Here is a 24,272-nt window from a genome sequence, read left to right on the forward strand (position 1 = left end):
AATAATAATAATAATAATAATCATAATAATAATAATAATAATACATATTTATTATATTGGTACCAGTTGGCTACAGGTGGTCATAAACCCTTCGCCAATAAATGTATAATAAATTACCATTATATAAGTTTAAAGAAAGCATGTAATTAGCTTTAACTAGGTTAGCATTAGCAAGCTGTTGCTAAATGGGAAAAAAACATTGCTGAGCTGTTTTGTAAAACAGCAAAAAATGGTCAATGTTACCAACTTATTAAGCAGAAAGAGCAACATCCTCATCCCTTTTTCTGTTTTTCAATGTTCAGAGGTCTCTTCACTGCCTCACCAATTTTTACATTTACATTTAAGGCATTTAGCAGACGCTCTTATCCAGAGCTTTGCTATTTACTTTATTTAAGAAAAACCTCAGCTAGTTTGAATAGACTAATAATTCAATCATACCTCTAAGTTTAGACACTACTAAACACAAGTCAAAAAGTAGCAAACAGCGAGGAAACATTTGCTGAATTTTACAGAAAATTGACTGGATTTAAATCATATATAGTGCCTTCAAGACTGTGTGCTTCTGAGCCTTCCTTGTTAAACTAAAGAAATATGATCCTCCCAATTTCATTGGACCAAATGGCTTCACAAAACATCCCAGTGTTTCTGTTCCCTGCTGCTGCTTTTTATGTTCGCCTTGACCCTCTGATTTTGTGGGGGTCAAAATAATGTGAGCACACAGAGAGGTATCGTCAATTACTGTAATTATTACAATAATACTGCCTGGAATCACACTGTAACTTGCTAAATTTATAAAAATAAAATTATATTGTATTGAAGAAGTGGTGTAATTACATTAAATGAGCTTAAGCTTATTACATAGATTTAGAAAACAGAAAGTCGTTATTCCCTTTAGATGACAGTACTTTGCAAACTATTCAATTAGGAGCCCCACAGAAAGTTCATCTATGATGACCGAGGGACAAATATGTTCATTTTTTTTCCTGAAGAAAAGACAGTGTTACAAAACAGACTGAAACTAGGAGATAAAGGACAGTATGTCACAAAGCAGACACATTCAAGCCAGTGTCACAACTATACGCACCATTAAGCAATCTTATTAAACGTCAGTGCAAAAGACACCATATTATCATGTGAAGAAAGGATTTATGTGGTTTTTGACCTGAAATTGCCATGGTTGACTTCTGACTTTGTCAAGGGCCTCACTGGTGCTATTCTAAAGGTGAAATTAAGATGTTAATGTTTTCCCTCTTAAATTTCCTCTAAAATGATAACATGTAATTAATGTTCAGTAGATGTGATCCCAGTGGTGCAATTACTCCAAAGTACTCTGGCAAGTAATGCCTCTGTTTGTCTCACTTTGACACATAATAAATGCATTAAGAAACAATAAAAGAACTACTATATGATACTTCTATGAGATTTATGGTGTAGTGCATTTGTTTTAATGGCATCGGGGTGGAGGGGTGGTGAGGGGGCAATATTATTAGGAGGTTTAATACAACATAAATGTTCTTATTTAAAACGCTTTATCTTAATTGTGTACAAAATACACATAGTGCCAACTTCTATATGGAGCTCAGAACAGTGCTGGGTACACTTTTATAGTACCTCTTAGTACTATAGTAAAGTAGACTAGGCCTGTACTCGTAAGAGGATCCTTTTATTTCTCATTGGCAGGTATTTCATTCTTGCTTTGCCTTTTAAAACTTTGACAACGATAAAGCTCCAACTTAAATGTGATCAATGTTCTTGTTCCCTTGTCCACTTCAGACAGGGTTAAACTAAAATTACTAGAAGGACAAATGTAGCTATTTGAGCACAGAAATTATGTCTGTTAAAGCTGTTAAAGAAATTATATCTGTTAAAGCTTCCAGGGACATCACTTATGACATACCCAGTAGTAATAGCTGATGCATGTACATAAATACTGCTACTAATAACATAATCACATCTATTATATCTGCATCGAGCACCCGCAATCAACCAGTACAGCTCAACAGCTGCACATCTGGAACTACAAACTTTTGTAAAGTTCATACGCGGTTCATACGCTTGTGCAATGGTTTGCATGAAATGAATCAAGAAATGAATGAATGCTTTTAAACATCTGGTAACTGCTGGAGTTTTACCATCACTGTACTAGGACGCCTAAACATCACTGGGCACAGTCCAGTCAGACTGCTGGACATTACAACAGTTCTATTTAAAATCTGTCCCTTTCGTTTAAACCGTCACACTGAAAACAAAGTCTAGTGTTATGGTCTTGGGTATTCTTGCAAGTTACAACATGCATAATAAAGATTTCCTGCTAAGAGTTTAAACCTCTTGATTTTGTACCATAAAACAGTAGGTAAGTATGATTGAAGGATTATACTCCTATACTTCAGAGGAACTGGGCCTGAAGAACAATGGAAGGATTAATTCTGAATGTTTTGCTTGCACACACAGGCACAGACAGCCCTCTCTTTTCCATTAAGAAGGTGTTTGTAAACCGCATTACAGAAATTATAGCTCTGCATACATGGATGAGCAAATGATATCTCCACAATGCAGCGCTTCCTGGTGCAACAAGATGGATGAAGAAGTAGAAATTCATGAGAAAGACTGCACACCCCAGCATAATCCAGTAATACAAATACAGGCCATTCCACCTGATGCTCGACCTGTTACAATGAATAGTGTGAGCTTTTCTCTCATTATTAACTACGCTCATATTAAAGTCAGTTAATGCATGAAAATGCAATGTTTATGGACGACTTATGCAAATTGGTCATCTGAATCAAATCCAATGTTAAAAATGAACTGTTCTCAAAGCTGAATACCCAGGTTTAAAGTGAGATACTGTAATACCCTGGGGTTTGCCGCTGTATTTTATCTAGAAGATAAATATGAAGATCTGACAGTGTATAAATTAGGTCAACATAAATAAGGCAAATTCTTTTCTTTTCACTGGTTGGCTGATACTGGTTATACCACCACTGAACATTTGAACCTGCATTATTGCTCAAAAAGCTGCTTTAGAGTAAATACAATAAGCCACAGTGAGGGCTACTGTTCTTCCTGTTTCAGGCCGAACACGAAGTAATCATTAAAAGAAAGAGAAATGCAATGTATATTCCCTATAGCTCCTGAAGGGCCACAACACAGAGCCATAAATAAAGAAAGAAAGCTTTACTTATTGATTAATATGTTGAATTATTCAGTTTTCATCTGGACTCAGTAACAAACCTCAGTATCCAACCCATCCCCACTGACCACAATAACAGTCAACAGAAAGACAGAAAACATCTAGATAGACTTTAATAGCAGCCTTTGACAGAGAGTAAGAAACAAAATGGCTTCGTCAAAACATACACTATACTCTACTGTACTCTACTAGCTCCATCTACTGGACCTGCATGCACATCTGCTCCAAATCGAAGTAAGAATTTTTACACTATATATAATGCAGATTTTGAGGGACAGAATTGTAATTGCCACATGTAATACACCAATACACACTCAATGTATATATAAACATGGATGTTTAAAGTCATTATTGTATTACACATAAACTGTAACACAAACCCTGTTTAATATACAACAAGAGTTTCTCTAATAATGACAGATACTGATGTGAAAAGCTCACTCCTGAGTTTTATTTCAAGTGTATGTGCGTACTGCATACACTTTGCATACAGGAGCAACATGTCAGATTAATAAGGTTTTTAGTCTGGAAATTTTGGCAAAACTTGTTAATACAATTGTTTTGTTTAATTGTTCGATTTCTTTGTATATAACAAATCCAGAAGGTTCTCCTTCAGCCATAAGGAAAGGGTCCTTTATGATTTGATATGAACATAATTCTTTTAGAGGGACTTTTTAGAGTTCTGGGATTTAGAGTTCTGATTTCTTACTATTTCTACAAAACTCAGGAAAGTCTGGACTGAGTCTGTGTTTTTTCCCTTAACAACATACCACTGCCACATTTGCTCCACCAAGTGGTTATATGAATGCACAGCATCAAATTAATATGATTTGATGTGCTAGACTGGTTATATGACCCAAAATACACATTTTCAAATATCAAAACAAGTATTTTTATATTTGGCCAGACCAGATTACTCAGTTAACTCAAAAAGTACTCAACTCAAATATTAACCACCATACATTTAAATATGAACAAATGATCTGCTGATCATTTGTATATTTTTATTCTATTCATTATAATACTATTCTCTCTTACAGACAAAAACAGACCCTAATAGACACACTCAGGTATATGCACATTTTGTTTTTATTTATCTGAGAATCTTTGAAAGTCTGTGTATGGTTTGCTGTTAGGTTAGGTTCATATTTACTGTGTGGATGAGTGTGTCCAAATGTCTACTCATGGTGATGCAGCAGAGATACTACAGAGATCAACCTCTTGGATGCAAATCTGATCCATGTTCAGGCAATGATCGGTAACTCAACAATTCGCAACAGCTGACTGGCCAATGTGTCATCACACCTCAAAGGATTTTGGGAAATCCGCAGTGCCCGGCCTTCGCAGACTGTGAACAGAGTATCCCTGGCCTACAGCATCCTGAACATGAATGGACAGCAGATGGCCAAGCAAGCAGTTGTCCAGGGCCTGACAGGAGACTGATTGGTGTCTGTGTGTGAGCATTTGGCTTCACACTGATTCACACAAGAACCAACACCCTCACTGTTTTTTCTAGATTTGGGAAAATCTCATCTTAGCTTGGCAAGAGAAACCTGGTCATGTCCCAAATGTCATGTAACCATGTCCCATAACATACAGAACAATTTCGAGAGCTGAATGACAGTGAGTATATTGTATCTAAAACAAAATTGCTTGCCAAATTGTATGAACAGTCTAAACTTGAACTATAGTTAGGCATGACAATATGGGTGAATAGTCCAACTGAAGCCCAACTAAAAATCATAAAGTAACTGATTACGGAGCATTTTTTTAGTCAACTCAACTTTTATTGAAAAGTTCTCAACTCACATTTCATAGGTTCTACATCTTAGTTTAGTAACAATAAATTTAAAGTTTAAGACAACTCAATAACTGTAGTAAATAAGCTGCAGCTAAAGTATTCAGTTTTTCAGTTTTCAGTCTGTCTCCACATCCCCTCAATTTGTTTTTTTATTTTTCCCATAACATTGAGGGTCTCTCCTATTCTCAGACTCCTGACCAAAGAGGGATCAGTCTGTGGATAATATGTGATAGGGGAAGTTCGAACCTGCAGATGGAAATAAACAGTAAACAAATTAAAGAGAAGGGACACAGACTAAAAATCAGCTGTAGAACATTTACTAACATTTTAGGTGCATGAAGCCAAAGCCCCCCAGCGACAGGTAAAGAAAGGTGAAGAAAGGTGGAGACGGGGGAAGCAGAGGATGCAAAGTTGTTCGATGTGATAATGGAGTGAGAACGAGGGCTTATATAGGGCTGAGTGGGAGGGGTTCAGGGCAGGGACTATCTCCCAAGACTGAGTTACGCCCTAACTCCACTTAGCAGAACCTTTGACTAAACTGCACTGAATGCTCTGTAAACGGTTAATCACTGTAATTGGCATGTAAACACGACAATGAACTTTTTTAGTGGAATGTTCCATTTGATGATTCATCAAAACCCCCATGGAAACTCATCCGGAACTACTTTGAGCAACAAGCTCAAAGTGCAACTTTTTGTGATTTTAGTATCACAAAGGCCAATATCGTGATGAACAAACTGTGCAGCCCCATTTAAAAACAGACAGCATCTCAAAAACACTCTGCAAATGAACGAAGAACACAAAAACAAATGCATTCCTATGACCCGAGCTGCAGAAGAGCACCGTTTTACAGCTCATCCTAACTGTCATCTCCATCTTCGTCTCGTCATTTGTCAGATCTACTGTGCTCTGGCGGCACACTGCTGTCACTCACTGTCACTCCACTAGAGAGGAGGTGACCACAGTCGAGACGACTATTTGCACACAGTAGTGTCTATTTTTAACAACAATCAGTAAAGGCCAGTCTTCTACTTTAGAACAGTTCTGTGTGTTCGGAGCGTGTGTTGTTAAATCTAATCAAAGTGGGGAGGAATGCAGCGTCCAGAATGCATAAGGCTTACTAGCCTTAACTTACTAGCTGCTGTTCACAAAGTAAACTTGTGTGAAACCTGTTGTCATTATACATATTTTAGCATGCATAAGCAGTACTGTGGCGAGGATGACTTGTATTTAGCACATGAATTTGCATTTGTGTTCCTGGCTCATTTATTCATAAGGTTTTAATGTTTAAATTACATTTCAGTCATTTTAGGTTGACCAATGATAAAAGGGGAGAGCCAAGGGCAGCTGGACCTAAATCATACTGCTGCATTACCAATTAATGAGCGTTAATGTGGTGTTTGTAATAACGTGAGCTTTTTAAATAATTGTAACGAATAACAATAGAGCAGAGTTGTCCAGAAAAAGAACACGTCACAATCAAATATTTTTACTTATTTTATATTATATAAACTATTTTAGTTTGTTTTGTAAAAAAAAAATATGAACTGAAAGAAAATGCACTGAAATTGTGCCTTAAATTCTAATAAAATAGGTAACTTCCCCAGTGTGGGACTAATAAAGGATTATCTTATCTTAATTGAAACAAACACGCAGGCCTAAACTGCATGCAAATTCTTGCAACTGTGAAGGAAGTTATGCAAAAGTTTGGGGACCTGATCAAATTGTGCTGTTGAATTTCACATTCTCAAGAAATAAAACATTTTTGAACACACATTTATTAAAAAAAATATGTTTCTAATATGTTAAGCCCTTAATCAAGCAATGGTCTGAAAATGTTATTACAAACTATTCTATTACCAAAGAATAGCCCAATCAGTTTGTACAGACGTCCCTGTAGTTACTGAGTAATACGACTAAATTTGCTGTGTAAATGTGCTCTAAAGGAAATGCAAGTTTAAGTTTTTCCTGAAGAGTATTTGATCACTTACTTTCACTTAGAAAAACAAAGAAATGTGTCATTTGACAGCCAAAATTGAATAAGATTGTATGTAACAAGTCACCCACACAAAAATCTTGACAACATGCTAATACCCTTTCTATAGCTAAAAAAAAGGTCTACAGACTCACAGACCTAGTTCGTGCTCAATTTGAAGCTTAATAAAGTCTCTTAAGTTCATCATCATGACCTTGGAAATCTAGTACAAACTCACGAAACGTATCTATGGTATTCCATTAGTCATCCAAGAAATGCACTGCTGGCACATTGGGGACAGTTATATGCTGTACAGCTGAACAAAGTGAAAGCCATAAAGTTGAAAGTAACATTTTGGTGCCTCACCTGCAGCCAAAGCAGGTTAATGTCCTGCTTGCAGTGCAACTGCTGTACTGGGTCTCAGAGCTGCTTCTTCTCATACATAGGTTCAACTATAACTGAGGAAATAAGTATAGCAATATAAAGTAGTACAAGTAGTATGATAACAAAACACTAGTGTAAAATGCCGACATGCATACAGTAATTTATTTATTCATTGGCAAATAACATTAAGGGCAAAGCAACCTGAAAAGTAATCATTTTCTGGGCAGCTTAATGCTGAATATCAGCAGATACCAATCTGATCCTTGTGTTTCTATAAATGATACAGTCACAATTTAGGTAAGACGTGCTTGGAGTGTGTGGGAGTGTGTTTCGGCAAATGGATTTGGTGGCATGGGCTAAAACGGCACAAAAAGGCAAACATCTGGAGAAAAGGCGGTTCAAAAGCAGTCAAAGAACTAGAACCGGATTTTAGGTTATGGTCCTTTGTACAATAGATCCACACTGCAGACTCTGTTACCTTCTGAGAACGTTCCTCACTGTTGCAGGCTGTAAACAATATAATAATATAATAATAAATATAATAACTACAATATTTCAATAACCTCTTTTAAAGGATACACAGACATATCACACTTCTGGAAAGAGGTGATTAAGGCCTAAGACCTAGAGCAAGAATCTACAACTTTTGTGTCTCTGGCATCTGCAGCACACTAAATTGTTAAAAAGCATATCCATACCGGAAACAGACGGAACAAATGGCTTCAGCAGATTTTAAAAAGGGAAATAAACAAATACATAACTTTAGTCTAAGTCAGACTGCCTGTACTGGTATAGAAAATACTGCAAAGGCATTACCACGGTAACACGCTGTGTGTCAAACACTGTATTGATCACAGTATAATATAAAAAACATGGAAAAAAACTGCAAAACTAATTAAAGAATAAGATCAACAACAACAACAACAACAACAACAACAACAACATCACCAACCAGTCAAAAAATCTTAACATGCTGTGTAGAGAAATTGGGTACCTAACAAGAGCTACGATTACTTGGATGATGAGAATCAAAAAATGCATTTCTCAACGTTTGAGACTGAACTTTAGAGATGTGTAAAATCTCCAGAAGAGGTGAAGAATCTCCAGAAAAAACGTGGACACAGTAAACACTGTATCCCGTATTTAGTTGGTAAGGCTCTGCTCTCTGTATAATACTGTATAGAAAAGCAGCACTGTGTAAATGTGGCTTCTTACATGAATATATTGTGTATTTAAAAGTCTCCTCTCCACACAGTCATTAGTTGGCTTGATCTAATAAGAAATGTTATCTTGTGTCATTACACCCAGGAAATGAGCTTTAGTCCAGCTAAATGCTCATTAGATGGAACGGAATAGAGGCTTAGCTCTGGACTAAAGTGTTACAGTAATGATAACCGGTATAACATCCAGAAGCATGAGATTTCATTTTACAAGCATCATGTCTTTATGCCATTAGCCTTCCAAACTTTGCTGCTGTGTTAATGCAGATCAACACAAGTGAGACAGTTAACACTGATCTGAGACCATTTACAACGGGAATTCTAAAAGTTCAAATGTCTGTCAACTCTTACAGAACAGACACTTTCTATGTAATACAGAACCAACTTTATACTAATTCCTGACTGAGATCTTGATATAGAGAGTACTCTTGTGACTGTACCATGTCAATAAATAAACAAGCCCATAGTTGCTGTTGAGTAAAAAACGTTTTATACTCTATAGGAGAAGGAAAAACTTTCTTAACTTCAGTGGACGTTTTTTAGAAGCCTTTCTATTGGTTGATTCATCATGAAATTTTGACACAACGTGAAGAACAACTGCCAGAATCACATCATGACACAGAGTGTTTTTGCCTCACAGCAACACTATGCATCATCATATGTGACATCAATCACACACTTTCTGTACTTCTTATTTCATTTGTCCGCCCTTGAGACAGAAAAGACGAGAGCCTAAACACAGCCTCGGTGTTAAAGACAAGCTTTCACAACAGTGTTTGGTCATTGAGTGTTTTAGATCGATATCTTTTTTCACTGCATGGAGGTGACCATGAACATCGGGTCAGCACTCCGCAATGACGACTGAAGACCAAAGCACTTTTAGAATCATTCAGCCCAGCACTTTACCGCTACTTTCACAATTACTACCACTGTAGCTGCAAGCAGGTACACTTGTTCATTGTTCAAATAACCCTTTTTAGTACCTTTTATTGTAAGCATTTATTCAATTGGTTGTTGCTTTTAGTCTTCTTCTGATTTTATTATTATTATTTTATTTATTTGTGGCTTTAAAGCATGAGCACAAATATACACTATATTTAAAAGTTAGTCGAAACCGACTCATCTAATTTCTTCTAAAAATCAAAGGTATTCATTGAGAGTTTGCCTCCCCTTTACTACAGTAGCAGCCTCTAGCCTTCTGTGCAGATTTGAGTTTATTCAGACACAAAAGCATGAGTGAGGTCAGGTTCTGATGTTGGATGATTAGCTGTGGATCATCAACGCCACTCCAACTTATCCCAAAGATCTTAGATGGAGGTGTAGCACTGCAGAATACACAGTTTCACTTCTCCACAGCTTAATACTGTGGGGTCTTTATATCCCCCTTGCTGATGCTTTGTGCTGGTCATGGTGACCTTAGGCTTCTATGCGGTTGTCTCATTCTATTGTAATGCGTTTCTATGGAGATTATACAAGTTTTATGTGCAACTCAACCCATCTGTCAGTAATGGGTTCCCCTTGGGCCTGGGCAGTAGGATAATGCAATCGGATATCAGTAATGACTGATGGCAATTCATCAAAGGTAATGATCACTCTATTGGGGAAAAAAGTAATGATGGAGAAATACAGAATTTTAAACAGTGTACTAAATAATAAATAATTGCAGGATATCAATAGGCTGTTCAGTACACTGGTATAACTGGAAATATAATAAGCAGAAATTTAACACCATCTCTGATAAGCAGTTTGACAAACCTTCTGAGGTAAATGCTAAGTATTTTGTATACTTTAAATGTTCACAGAATATCAGATTTAATGTACAAATTCTACAAATTTATGTTTTTCTTATTGTTTTAAATGACTGTGACAGACACGGTCCAGTAGTTACTCAGTACAGTATAAATGGTCCAACCTGCCTTGTGTCAACAGACTAGACAAGGTGGAATAATGGTGTAAGGAAGTTCTTGGCACACTTTGTGCCCCTTTGCGCCAATCAATGATCACTTAAATGCTATATTCTATCCATATATTGTAGTATATTTAGTATATATTGTAGTATATATTGTAGTATATTCTAGTATTGTTGCTAACCATGTGCATCCCTTCATGGCCACAATTTATTTCAGAATGATTTCTTCCAGCATGATCACAAACCAGTCACAAAGCAAAAGTGGTCTCAAACTGGTTTCCTGAACAATGACTTCTGCTTTGTGACATGGTGAAGTGTTCTTCAGTGGTCTTCCCAGTCACCTGATCCAAATAAACACTTTTGGGATGTGGTGAGACGGGATATTCACAGAATGAAAGTGCTTAAAAGTGCTTGAATGAAAGTGCAGTATCTCAAAAAAATATTTTAAACATCTTGTGCAATCCACATCACAAAGAACTGGGGCTGGTTTGAGAGCACAGGTAGGCCCTGCCTAGTATTAACACAGTACTACTATTTCTGTGTTATTTTATTAGTGAACGTATGAATCAACGAAGACTCCCAAAATATGACATGGTAAAAACTGCAACAATAAATCTAATAATAAGCAAAAAGCCAAGCTGAAACTGCTTAGGAAAGTTGCCATCACTGCATTAATCTGAACGATACGCTGGGCTTCGACATTGCAATTAGTTTGATCTATAAGCAGCTCAGAATCAATTAAGGTACTTCAACTACTGCTAATGTCCAAATGGCCTTTATTTGTTCCAGCTGCCTTTTAAAAGGCAACGGTTAAGAGCAAAACATACTCCCATTCTGGGCTTAATTAACTGGAGCCAGCATATGACATGACATGTCGGGCAAAGTTAAATGTAACAGAAACAAAGCAGTTGAACTTTGTGTTCTTTTTGTTCCCCAGTGGAAAAGACAGAAAGTCTAAGAACCTTTATATCCATGGGGTATTTATCTGACATATACACCTTTAAGTAACACATACAGCAAAAAGGCAAAGTAAGAGGTTCTGCATATCTACATTTTGTTTTTGTGACCCTGCAGAAAATGGTTATTTCCCTGCTATGCTAACATATGAAGATCTAGTGCTAATGTTTACATTTTATTTTTTAAATGACGTGAAAGAGGATCACATCATAATGGACTGATATCCAGTCACTTACTAGCTACTATGTAGTTACTCTACACTGGTTGTTGCTGTTTGTAGGTCCCCTATAATTGGACTACACTTATTGTCTTATTGTATGGTACATGCAACTGTGAGTGCTCTACATGAGCTGACAATGTTTATGATTCAAAATGAGCTTTGAGAACTTATTGCTTATGTTGTATAAGCACAGGCATGCTATACATACTGAGTTCCTACACACTACAATCTGTAATCTGCAAAAAAATAATAAATACTTAGGTCACTACTGGTGATGTGAAGACTGGAGGAAGTTTTCACAGATTCAAATGATATTTGGAAAGTTAACAATTATGAAGACTGTAAAGCAGCCTGTTGTTTCAGCCTTTTCAAATGTTGTGCATAACAGGTAGCCACGTGGCTGCAGAACATGAGATTCACACATTCAAAATAAGTTATTAAGACCCCTCGCCGTGATTCCTGCATTACTTCCCACAAAACATCTTGTGTTCAACACAAAGAGTGTTTGCTGAATTCTAATTTAATTTGTATTGGAGAAACATTTACAGTGTATAATTGAAATCTGCAAGAAAAATAAGCTTCTCAGAAGATTTCAAAACATGAGTCAGTCAATGAACGCAAACTCTGAGTCTGAGTCTGAGTTTCAGCGTTTAACATTTACTATAATTTTAGAAATCTCCTTCCCTTGTCTACAAGATTAAACAGGGTTTATTAACATATGGTTTGTATATTGTTTAAAAATGTACATATATACATATATATGTGTACATATATATATATATATATATATATATATATATATATATATATAATTTATTTATTATTATTACATAGCTCTAAGACAATTCTCTAAAGTTAACTGTTCTGCTAAATGTAATTAATGTAAAATGAGATGTCAGGTTATTATTTGGGCCAGAATCAGCTGAAATCAGAAATAGAAGAATTTAATTCCACCACAAATCCACCCAGAAATAGCAGAAACACGCTGAGTGATGTTTTAAGTGTGTATTTTCGCTTCAGTTCAAACAGCTCATTTTAAAATTCAGGAGGTTTTACAGACACTCAAGGTTTCATTAGTGCCGGTATGAGAGATTCAAAAGTAGTACTGTGCATTCGGCAAGCAGATGCATTCACATCCGTCCTAACCCAGCTCCAGCATAGTTGATCAATCAGCTGAGAGGCCACCTTCAGCTTACTGAATAGTATAATAGTTGTAATAGTCATCTTCAGGTTCAGAAGCATTCTGCCTTTGGCAAAAAAAGTGCAAAAACTATATAAAACATAAGAAGTGTCTGAGTGTAGGATGTGGATGTTTTGTCAACAACACACATATATACACACACCTCTGTCAGAATCATCTTGTAAGACTTATAAAAAATGAAACAACATGAGACCTGTTGACTAAGTGATAAACTTTTGGAGTGATTACATAGATTATGAAACTTTAAGATGTATCTAGGATAAACAATATGTACCACAATATTTTAAATTTTTGACAAGTTGGAACAGACTTTAAGAAAATATATATATGAACTGAAATCTATGAAGCATTTCAATTCCAGGTAACCAGGACTTACTATAGTCTTCACTATTAAATGTAGGTGAAACACAGTAGATCAACATGCCTTCAAAAACTGACAATTTCCACAATGTGTTCAGAAAAGCACATGGTAAAGTATTTTGTCACAATAACGACAAATTTAATTTTGGGCATCGCTACATTTTACAGTCGCAAATATTAGTGCAATAGCAACCTAATCACTGCTGAAATACAACAGAATTAGTTTCATTTCTAACACAGAAAACAGAAATCTCACTTTTCCTTCACCATCATTACTTTTTACCTAAAAGCCCAAACATCATCACGCCAAGTGAAACAGAGTGTAAACATCATTTGATCACAACTAAAGAAGCACACAGCCCATTTGTCCAGACACTAACAGTACTTCTAATAACAGGTCAACCAAAATCTCCACTTTTGCCTTACCATCATAGCTTGCCTCTAAAAGTCCAAACTGTTCCAGAACCTTTACAAAGAGCACGACCACGACCAGCACAGCGATCATCTCCAGCCCCTCCAGGTTCATGGTGCTGACTGGGTCAGGTCATGGTCTGACCGCTGCTTTGGACAGGGAGCATTGCCTTTTAACTACATTTGAAGAGCCTCCGTCTCATCCTCAGTGAAGACAGAGGACAAGAGAGGAGAAGGGGAGGGGAGGGGAAGGAAGAGAAGAGGAGGGGGGAGGTAGAGTGAAGAGGAGTAGGGAGGGCAGGAGGAAATGATGGATTAGACAAAGACTAAACAGATAAAGGTAAAAGGGACAATAGAAAGTGATGAGGGGGCGTTTGACAGGGTGAAAGATAGAATAAGAGAGAGAGCCCTTTTTTTTAAATCCCCTGTGTAGAATTCCACAATGAAGCACTTAAGTACATCTCTGTCCAGTTATCTTTTCCTAACAGGTGCACACACATACACACATACACACACACACTCACACACACACAGGATGAGATAACACCTCAGGACAGCATACAGTAAGGTGTCATACTCCAGTCCCTGAGACCGGGTTTCACACAAAACAGCATATGTGGAGCTCCGAAGCACTAAACACCTCAAGACGCTGTCACATGGAGCATCCGTTGCCAAGGAAACAGGGGCTCCAACAAATACAGTAAGGATCTGCGCTGGACACAATGAGACTGTTCCCAAAATACAGCAGAACATTATACGCCAAACTTGTCACTATTCAGTGCCCCTGAGGGAATTAGCGCTCATTCAAAAGTAGGGGGGGGGGGATATCATGATACTTTCCCAAGATACACTTCACTTGTGCACATGTTTCAGGACTAATTATGCACATTATGCAGTTGGACAATGTTCTTTAAGCTCAGAAAAGTACATCATTGGAACATAATTTATCACATATCAATGCTAAAGATGCTACAGCACAATCACAGCAAATGCATGTAGGTAATACTTACTAGTGATTCACGAATATAGAATTTCTAGGGCAATCAACACTGCATTGTGGCTGATACCAATAGGCACTTTTTTACGGCTCAGTGCCAGCCCTATAATCTTGAAATTGCCTGTTTAATCCCTGGTGATGCCACAGCCATCCGTGGCTGTGAGTCTCATAGAGCATCATCGGCCTCAGTCTTTCTGGGAAGTCAGGATGGCCCTCCCTATTCTCCCATCACTCAGTGTGATCTATTAGCTGGGAATCTTTTAACAGCTGTAACAGAATTAGACAGTGAATGTTCTCTCCTAAGCATATTCAGCTGTCCAAAGATGTATTAGCAGCTATTCAAAAAGAATAGAGGAAGCACTGGTACACAGCACTGGCTGGGTGGCATGACCTGATGAGGCATGGACTCTACAAGACCTCTGAAGGTGTCCTGTGGTATCTGACACCCAGGCGTTAGCGGCAGATCCTGTCCTGTAAGTTGCGCGGTCAGTGAAGTTAGGGCGCCCATGCTCCTGTCACCGGTTCACCGCATGTCCTTCCTCGAGCCACTTTTAGTAGGTACTAAACATCATGCTCTAACGCAGTTGTCTCAGATCTTTTTACTTGCTCATTGTTCCTGCTATCAACTTTTAGAGCTGACTGTTTACGTGATTAGATTGGCCCAATTATGTACATCCCATCTCCTGACAGGTGCCACTGTATAAAGACATGTTGTTCACCTGTCAAAGGTTCTAATGTACTGGCTGATCGGTCTATTGTGCACCCTTAAAAATGAGTGGGACACTTCCCATCACCATAAGTATCCCCTTGTATGTGCAAGCCTCCTGCTCCTGAGGTTAAAGTGGCTGATGAAGGAGCTGTTCATTCTTCTCTAGTGCCATGCTATTTCGTGGCATTTGATTAGGGCAACAGTCCTTTGATTTCTCTGCTAATGAAGCTGTATTAATGCAGGTAAATTAGTGCCTCTAGCAGCCCCTCACCTGATTACCTGCAAGGGCAAGCTGTCAGCCACACATGATTAATTCATCCGTGTCTGCAAAGTGAGTACAGAACAAAAAGTTGAATATTATTATAAATACTATATCATATATATATGCTATGCTGTAAGCATACTGCCACAACACCACATTACTGGATTGTGTATATAACAGAACCATACAAATCCATATTATTCTTTAAAGACAACAATATTTTGATATAATTATTTACATCAGAAACATGGTTCCTTATAAAATCAAAGTGGTTCTTCTGAGTATCACCTAAAGAAACTTTTGTAGTGCCTTTATTTTTAAGAGTGCATGAACATAACCTTCAGCCTGTAATACAACAGGTATGGTCCTGAGGTACCAAAACATCTTAAACTGCAGGTGCCAGGCGCTTCCAGCTCTAAAAGCAACAAGGACATGTAACCACACTCGTGCCCTGGGTTCAGAATAACTCCCCTAAGAACAGGTGATTGTGTTGGAGAGAGAGATGGAATTACCTGTAGTTACATGTCCTTCAGGCTCATAAGGAAGGTCAGTTTACCTCAGGACATGCTCTTGTGCTTTAGCCGGTTTATTGCGCAAATTTCTTTCACATAAAATGCCGTTATTTAAGTTAGTATGGAAAATTAAATGTTATTTTGAATGTTTTGAGCCGAGAGGACATCAATCTAACAGCCGGTATGGGTACGGGGAGTAAAAAAATAATATTGAAGTTAAAATAAGAACAAATATGATATAGCTTGTTAACAAATATATTAAATGCATATGCTCAATATTTTTTGTAAAAAAACTATAAATAATATAATAAAGAACCCTGAATTTTAAATCACTACCATGGCTTTATTTAATCAAACTAGCAAGGAAACTGGGTTTCTACACTTCAAATAAATGCTAACATTACGAAGACAAAACAGCCAATAGTGGTATTATGTCTTTTCTAGTTTTAGTGTTTTTTTTTTATATGTGTTAGGAAAATTCTTTTAATCAGGCAGATTTTCTAAAAAAAAAAAAAAAAAAAAAAAAAAAAAAAACATTTTTCCCCCATATTTCTCCTAGAGCAATTTCCATCATCAATCATGTGCAACTGGGAAGACAAGCAGGGATTAAAGATTAGCTCAACCAGGTTTTGATTGTCATCAGCAAGTGCTCCCATTGAATTTAATTATCCTCTCTATGGTTTAACAGTCCTCTGCAAGTGCATGTTAAGCACAGCATGGTATTCTCAAAATCAAAAGGACATTTTGTTTACCATCTAATGCAGATCTTGATCTACATTTAAGAATTCACAAGGTTCACTAAGAGCATGGCATAATAGCCAGAAGTGGAAAAAGATAAAGGCCTATGTATCTAACACAGTGTATCTAAAAATGGGATATATCCTCATGTGAGAGTCTTTCATTCACACTCCCCCGTCACTACACACAGGTGAGAAAGCAACCCAACATGTCTCAGCTCCACCACTCATGTACACACGCAAGCGCAGACACACACACACACACACAATTGTCCTGAGTGATTGCACCGTCCAGCCACACAAAGCCTACCATCAGGGCCCTTAGCTATATTTAGAGTGAGCTCAGCTGCTACAAATAAAATGGTAATGGATAGTTCCCCAACATCAGTAGCCACAAGCACAAGGCACAGAGGTCAATGCCATGATTAGTCAATTGAGTTTTCTCATCTCTTAAGGGAGTTACAGGTAATTTGGTTTAAAATGCTTTTGCTAATGTGATGGGTATAATGTTTTCTTTACAGCATCAACAATTTATAAAATATTATTTTGAAACACAACATGCCTTTTTTTAATTAAGTCAAATCAATCTATATAGTATATACAGTGCATGCAAATGACTGGCCTTTTCTGGAAAGGAAATTCTGTCATTACAAATAGTTAGGCAAGTAAAAGTATGCCTGATTTCCAGGTAAATGCATGAAGCTTAAGATCACTTAAAATTAAGCAAATTTACTTTTTAATGTCCCAAATAATAAAAGAAAATGGCCTTTTAGCCAATTGTGAATTTGAAGGTATGTTTAGGATCCTTATTCTGTTGTAGGAAGCATCTTTTTTTTGCAGACTGTGTGAAGTTTGCCTACAGAATATGCTGATGTTTAACTAAATCCATTCTTCTCTCTACCAGTAAAACTTTCCTTGTGCCACTGACTGCAACACAAAGCATGATCAATCCACCACTATCCAAAACAGTTGGAGAAGTGTTCTTTTCATTAAATTCTGCAGCCTTTTCAGCACTGCTCATTGATGACGATGGATATATTACCTACTGCAGTCAACAGGATTTGTTTCCAAAATGCCTGGTTTAGATGTTTGAAAACTGCTGATGCTGAATATTTTGTGGTGGGGCAGACTCTTGAATACTCTTGAACACATGAAGGAGACCTCATGACTCATGAAGGTTATGTTTGTGCAGGTGCTGCTGCATAGTACAACAGTGCACCAACACAAATTCTCCTGATGGTCTTTTGAAGTAAAACAGGGTTTTTAATTTGCCTTTCTAGCAATCCTAAAAGCAGATCAGCTCACAAACTTCTGCAAACCACTGTATTTATTAGCTTCGTATTATTGTATTAGAGCTCTGTACAATCAGGACACACAAAATAGAAAAATAATCAAATTTTCAATATTGTTACAGCAAAACAAATGTTAAATGATTTTCATGATCCAGTTTCAAATACTAAACTAAACAACTGCTGTTCAATTCTACTATCCAGGATTGACACATTTGACTGAGTGCACCTTGGTCATACACATCCATCATTATATTTACAGGCAGTTGTCTTTTGCTAATGGCTAATTGCTCTCTGTAGTTAGCTAAAACCTCAGAGGCGCAGAGAAATTTCTGACATTAACCAGCCTGAATAGAGAGGGACTGTAGTTTCCAAACACCATATTTACTCTGATGTTCTGGGATTAATTATATTTAGTTGCCCGTAATTTGATACAAGCAAAACAACATCATAAATTTCCTTTATAGTGTTTTGAAGCACAACACAACCATTTAGAAACATAGGACAACAGCAATTACTCAGCCTTGCCTGTGTAGCTTAATTAGCTTAGCATTGAATTCTTAACGCTTGATGAATGCATCTGTAAGCATGGACGTTAAATGTAATTAATGGCCTCCATTTGTTCCTGCATTTATTCTAAAAGTTCCCAACAGCAGAGAACACAAAGTAGTTAATGCATGTTGTTCCTGTTATCCTTAGAGCCCTTAAGCTTCACCATTAAATGGAAGTGTTCACAAATAATTTGTCAAAGGGACACAGATATTGTAACACAGAATTAGGATTAAAACAAGTGGGCTAAATTCACAGAAAGGGTTCACAATGCTGCCACTGTATTCCTAAAATTAGCCCTTAAATATCCATGCTTTGAATATGCCAATGATTAGTAGTAGAAACTACAAGCAAAACCATGTAAACTGTTATTTAAGAGTGAGGCAAACCCATGTTACATACGTATAGCGCCGCTGTTTATAGCCACTTCGTTCATGACGTAATGCAAATCTGACAATCTATGTTCTTTACATTAAGAATGTCAGGTTCACATTAAAAAATAAAAAAATGACAATATATACACCAATGGTCCTAACATTAACACCACAGACAGCACCAAAACATCAAAACATCAGGCAGGTCTAGTGGGGGTTTCTGGTATGCAGAGGTCAGTACCTATCAAAAGGGGTCAAAAGAAAGGACAACTGGTGAATCAGTGACCAGGTCATGGGCACCTAAGGCTCACTTATGCAATCCAAGGAGGCCAGACTTCACATTTTACAGGACCTAAAGGTAACGTCTTCATTTTGTTATATACATCACAGATGTGCTATCGTGCAAGACACAAGACTTCTAGCTGGACATCTGGAAAGCACAAGGTGTCTTACTGGAAAAAAATTGGAGAGATTGTCAGAAAAAATGGACCATAGACTGAAGCACCAGATGTGGCTAGACAGGATTTTGCTGCCCTCAAGTGGAAGTCAATATCTCTATTAAATTCAGAGCGACACAGCATATAATGCAAACCTTCCTAACTGCTGCAGACATCTACTCAGAACTATCTGCATCAACAGAAAAAACATAAATAATAAAAAGGTCATACAGGTCTAGCACAGGCCTATTTGCATTATGCAATCATTACATCCTTTATATGCTGACAGAAAACCCTGAGCTTCAACACATTTTACATTCACAACAAATGGCATGACTGGCAATAACTGTGACAACAATGTGCATTTCCATATTTCTTCACACTTGTAGGTCACTGAAACAAACAGATAAAGATTTTAGCAATTCTGACATTCACCAGTGTTTTCTTATTTGGGATTTTGAGGACAGTGCGATCCATCATTAGAAGAGCAGAGCTGTGAACAATTCTGTGGTTTCAAAACACATCATTAACCTGATGTAGTTTGGACTTTTCTCAAGAACACATTCTGAGGAAGATACTGATAAATGAGGCTCATTCTTGCATTCTCCAGTTAAATGACCATTCTAAGTATAGAGGTTATTGTTGTTGTTGGTTGGTTTGTTTGTTTGTGTTTCATTGGTTGGTTGTTGGTTTTTTGACAATATAATAATAATATATATAATATAATGACAAATTGAAATACTTTAATACAATCATTTGATTCTTTATATTTTTTGCCATATTTTGTTATTTCCTTACACTGAACCACAGACAGAAAGTAACTTTGGCTTTTAATGACTACCATGATTTTGCAATTCAGTGTCATAAAGAGAATCGACTACCTTTAGACTCCTCTCATGCTTCTAGTTTCCCCTGCCACTTTGACCCTTGACTCTTTAATTCTGTTTCTTGGAGGCTAGTGCTTTCCAGAATTTCCAAATATGGAAATACATCAATTTGCATAACGTGCAGTGTCAAGTCGCAAGCATCGCAATTTATAAATATATATATATATATATATATATATTTCTTTGTAATGTAATATATAAGTTACATTACAAAGAACCAGTGCAGTGATCAGTGAGCTTTGCAACTGCTATGCATGAGCACTTGAAGCGCAAGCATCCTGGATTGCTTAAGATTTACATAAGCATAGCAGCATAACAGCACCGTAAGTGCTGTGTCTTAACCACCCCATTTCTGCGCTGCTTCTGTTATGGTAAAGCAACACTGCATCATGCTTTCTCTAAAATTCTCATTTGGCCATTAAATATTTTTTAGTTTGCTTTGATGGCCACTTGTAAGTAAGAGAATAGCTCATACTAATATTACAGCCTGTTGCTACAGCCTGGAAATCATTAGAATTATTTTCCTAATGGTGCAAAAATACATTTGCCAGTGATTTCCAACTTTTCTACATATTAGCCAAGTGATTAAGTAATTTCATTTTTATCAAGTCTAGTATTTCAGAAATTCATTTCAGGTAAAGGGTTGATATGACATAAAGCAGGGTACCTGTTAATATGGAGTGTTGTTTCAGAATAATGCTCTGAGGTGCAGCCTCTGAAATACTGAATTATTAAGAGAAATATATATATTTTTATACATTATTATGGTAAAATAAATATTATTTTAATCGAGCACACATGCATACACAAGCCCAAAAATAATAACGTAGTTTTTTAATCAACTGATGGAAAAAATAATTGTTAGATTACAAATACATCTGCAGGAAAGTTCATTAATTCTAACTTAATGAAAGGACATTTAAGTGTGTCTGGTTTGTCCACTTGAACGAGTACATGTAGTACTGCTTTAGAGACCGCGCTTATGAATGCAAGTCCAAACAAGCAATTTCAAGTCATCTCACTGAAATCCATGGAGACTTGTGATTAATTCTACAAAGTAAACTATCAGTGACTTGAATTAAAACAGCCTAGCTGCAGAAGCACTTATACTTTTCTAGTAGGTCTTCAATTTAAATGCTAATGAACTGATGCCTTCTTTTCCGTATATGGATTCTTTAACTCACACACTGTGAAAAAACAAAAATCAAGAAACAAATGTGGAAGATATAAGTGTAAAGTAACTAAAACTGGAAAAGAAATATTTTTTGGGCAGGGTGAAGGGTATTATGAGTGGAAAAAAGAAAGTCTGAGAAAATGGAAGATATGCTTATGTTAAGGTGCAGCATTGTTAACAGAGGTGTTACAAAAAACATCAATAGAAACTATTTACAATAGTATCGGATGAAGTGTCGACTAGAGGGTCAACAAACTAATTTTTACGACCCCCTCCATTTTCACAGGATCAAAAGTAATTGGACAAATGACCGATACGCAGCTAGGTAGTCCTGATAACCAAAATAAAAATGTAAAGGTCTGGAGTTAATTTCAAGTGTTGACTGCTTTCGATGGTTGTTCATGGGAACTCTCCATATGCAGTCCAGAGGGACAGCAGTTAGAAGTGGCCAAATCAACCATTTGGTACATCGTTAAAAAGAAGACTTAGACTTGGACTTAGCTTAGTTGCAGTGACATTACGCTGCAGTCAAAAAAGTCCTTCATCAGTTTCCTGTATTCGTCTTCATGTCCACTACTGATACACCCCACAATGGTGTCACCTGAGGGTTACCTCATATTACGTCACTCAGTATTGTACCTAAAGTCTAAAGTACACAGCAGGCTGAACATGAATGGAGTTGGTAAAGTCCCTTGAAGGGCCCCAAGGATGCTACTTATAACTGTCTAAGACACGGTCAGGTGGTTCATTGTCCATGAGATGATCGGTTCATCCACCTGCATCATTCAAAGTGTCCTCCCTAGCAAAGTAGAATGTACTGGAGAACATACAAAGAACACAATCTTTACAGTGCTGCCTGTTGTGTGTGAGTAGATGCATGCTGTGTTCAACACGCAGATGACTGCATTATTCACTCCAATACAACCACACAGGTTTTCACACTGACTACTTTGACTGCAGCTGATGTTACAGATGCACCGAAAGACTTTTTGTAGCTTCTCAGCACACAGTTTCAGTACCACAGCTGGATCTGCAGCTTTGCCCCGTTTCAGTTTGCTCAGTTGCTTCTTCACCTAGTCAGCAGTGAATGTAGGTGTAGTGTTGCTGGGGTGCTCAGGTGTGGGGAGGTGGAGATAGTCATTTGTCATGGTCAGTAATGGCTGGTGGCCAAAGGTGCAAAGCTTTGAGGCTGCTGCTGTTGTGTGGAAGTGTTAACCTCTTTAAACTTGGCCTTCACTGATCTAGGGTGCAGAGTGATGTATTTCAGGCCGCTCTAGATATCATGTAAAAATGCTGTGTAGGGAATATGCTCATGTCGAACAGCAAAACAACGTCATGCATGGTGGTGTCAACATGCCACCATCACAGTGTAGTGCTGTTCATGCACCTAGTTGGTTTTCAATAATGATCAAGTTGCAGTTTTTTGCACCTTGATTGGTCTTTCCAAGTCTTTCTGAGCCAGACAAAAACAAAAACATGGTGTAATTCGACATAAATATACTCGGGGAATGCTTTTATACACTATACGTCCAAATGTTTGTGGACACTCCTTCTAATGAATGTGTTCAGCTACTTTAAGATGCCCCCTTTGCTGACATGAGCTTGTCCAATCACTGTAGAGAAGTAATGCCACTAGAATAGGACTCTCTGGAGCAGATAAACATGAACCTTTTGACACTATGCCTAACGCCAGACGTGGCCTAGAGTATAAAGCCCCTTAGCACTGAGGTGTGGAGCAGTAGACCTGCGTTCTCTGAAATGATGGATGGTGCTTCATCCAATACTATTGGGATTAGTTGTGGAGTCGGGATGAGGTGGGGTGGTGATCATCCAACATCCTGGCCTCAACTAACAAGCTTGTCACTGAATGCCACTAAATCCTCATAGCAATGATCCAGATCTAGTAGAAAACATTCCATTTTTGTATGTCCTGGATTTCAGAAGAAACAATGAATAAGCAGGTGTCTAAATACTTTTGCAGAATCACATTAATATTGCTTAAAACACGGTACATCGTAATGGTAATTGGTATACAAAAAATATTTGAAAATAAGGCAAAGCCAAATGTCTGCATTTCATTCATTTTTCACACATAATGATTAACGAGGCAGTCCCAATTTCTTCATTTTATAGACTATAGACTGATTTCCATATCAATGCAGCCCAGCCTTACCATTTTTTTTACTTGCAGAATATTATTTTTAAAAATTCAGATTTTTTTTCCTAAACTTTTTAAAATTTTAATGAAATTCATCACATAATCCACCACATTAATAAAATACTGTATGTAATAATGTAATTTAAGGGTTAAGGTGTCAGCACTGCTAAACAGAGCAAGGCTGCCTAAGCATAATACAATGATTTCATAAGCTCTCTCTGGGAGCGGCGTATGGCTCTACTGCTGAGTGGACACTGAGATATGTGTGTAGCCGCTACCCTGCCCTCAGCGACAGCTGCTCTCCCAGTAGTGGTCAGCGAGTCGTCGTGCTTGTTCTGTTTGCCCTGTTTATCAGTGTAAACACCAGACGGGCCAAAACTGAACCTGGGACAGAAGCATGGCCCGATTGCTGCCTCAGCAAGCAACAAGAGAAACAAAATCAATTAGCGGCCACAGCGAGAGAAAAGGCAAGTGCCCCTGACTCACGACTACATGAAGAGCACAGTGTTACTCCCACTCACACACTCACCCCATTTTGGTCCCAACTGTAGCGCAAATG

At 37.4% G+C, this 24,272-nt stretch overlaps 1 protein-coding gene across 3 annotated transcripts in view; it reads right to left on the reverse strand.

Moving 5' to 3' along the window:
• Positions 1–24,272, reverse strand: part of kcnip4a (potassium voltage-gated channel interacting protein 4a) — a 130,937-nt gene that overhangs the window by 60,392 nt on the left and 46,273 nt on the right. Inside the window, exon 1 of one of the 3 annotated variants that reach the window (XM_072687779.1) lies at positions 13,644–13,837. The exons of the other annotated variants lie outside the window; for them this stretch is intronic. Coding sequence (XP_072543880.1) covers positions 13,644–13,743 — 100 coding nt within the window. The 5' untranslated portion in view covers positions 13,744–13,837. Of the gene's footprint in view, positions 1–13,643; positions 13,838–24,272 lie in introns of those variants that run through there. 3 annotated transcript variants of the gene reach the window in all.

This window comes from Salminus brasiliensis, chromosome 9 (genome assembly GCF_030463535.1).
Source record: "Salminus brasiliensis chromosome 9, fSalBra1.hap2, whole genome shotgun sequence".
Classification (NCBI taxonomy): Eukaryota; Metazoa; Chordata; class Actinopteri; order Characiformes; family Bryconidae; genus Salminus; species Salminus brasiliensis.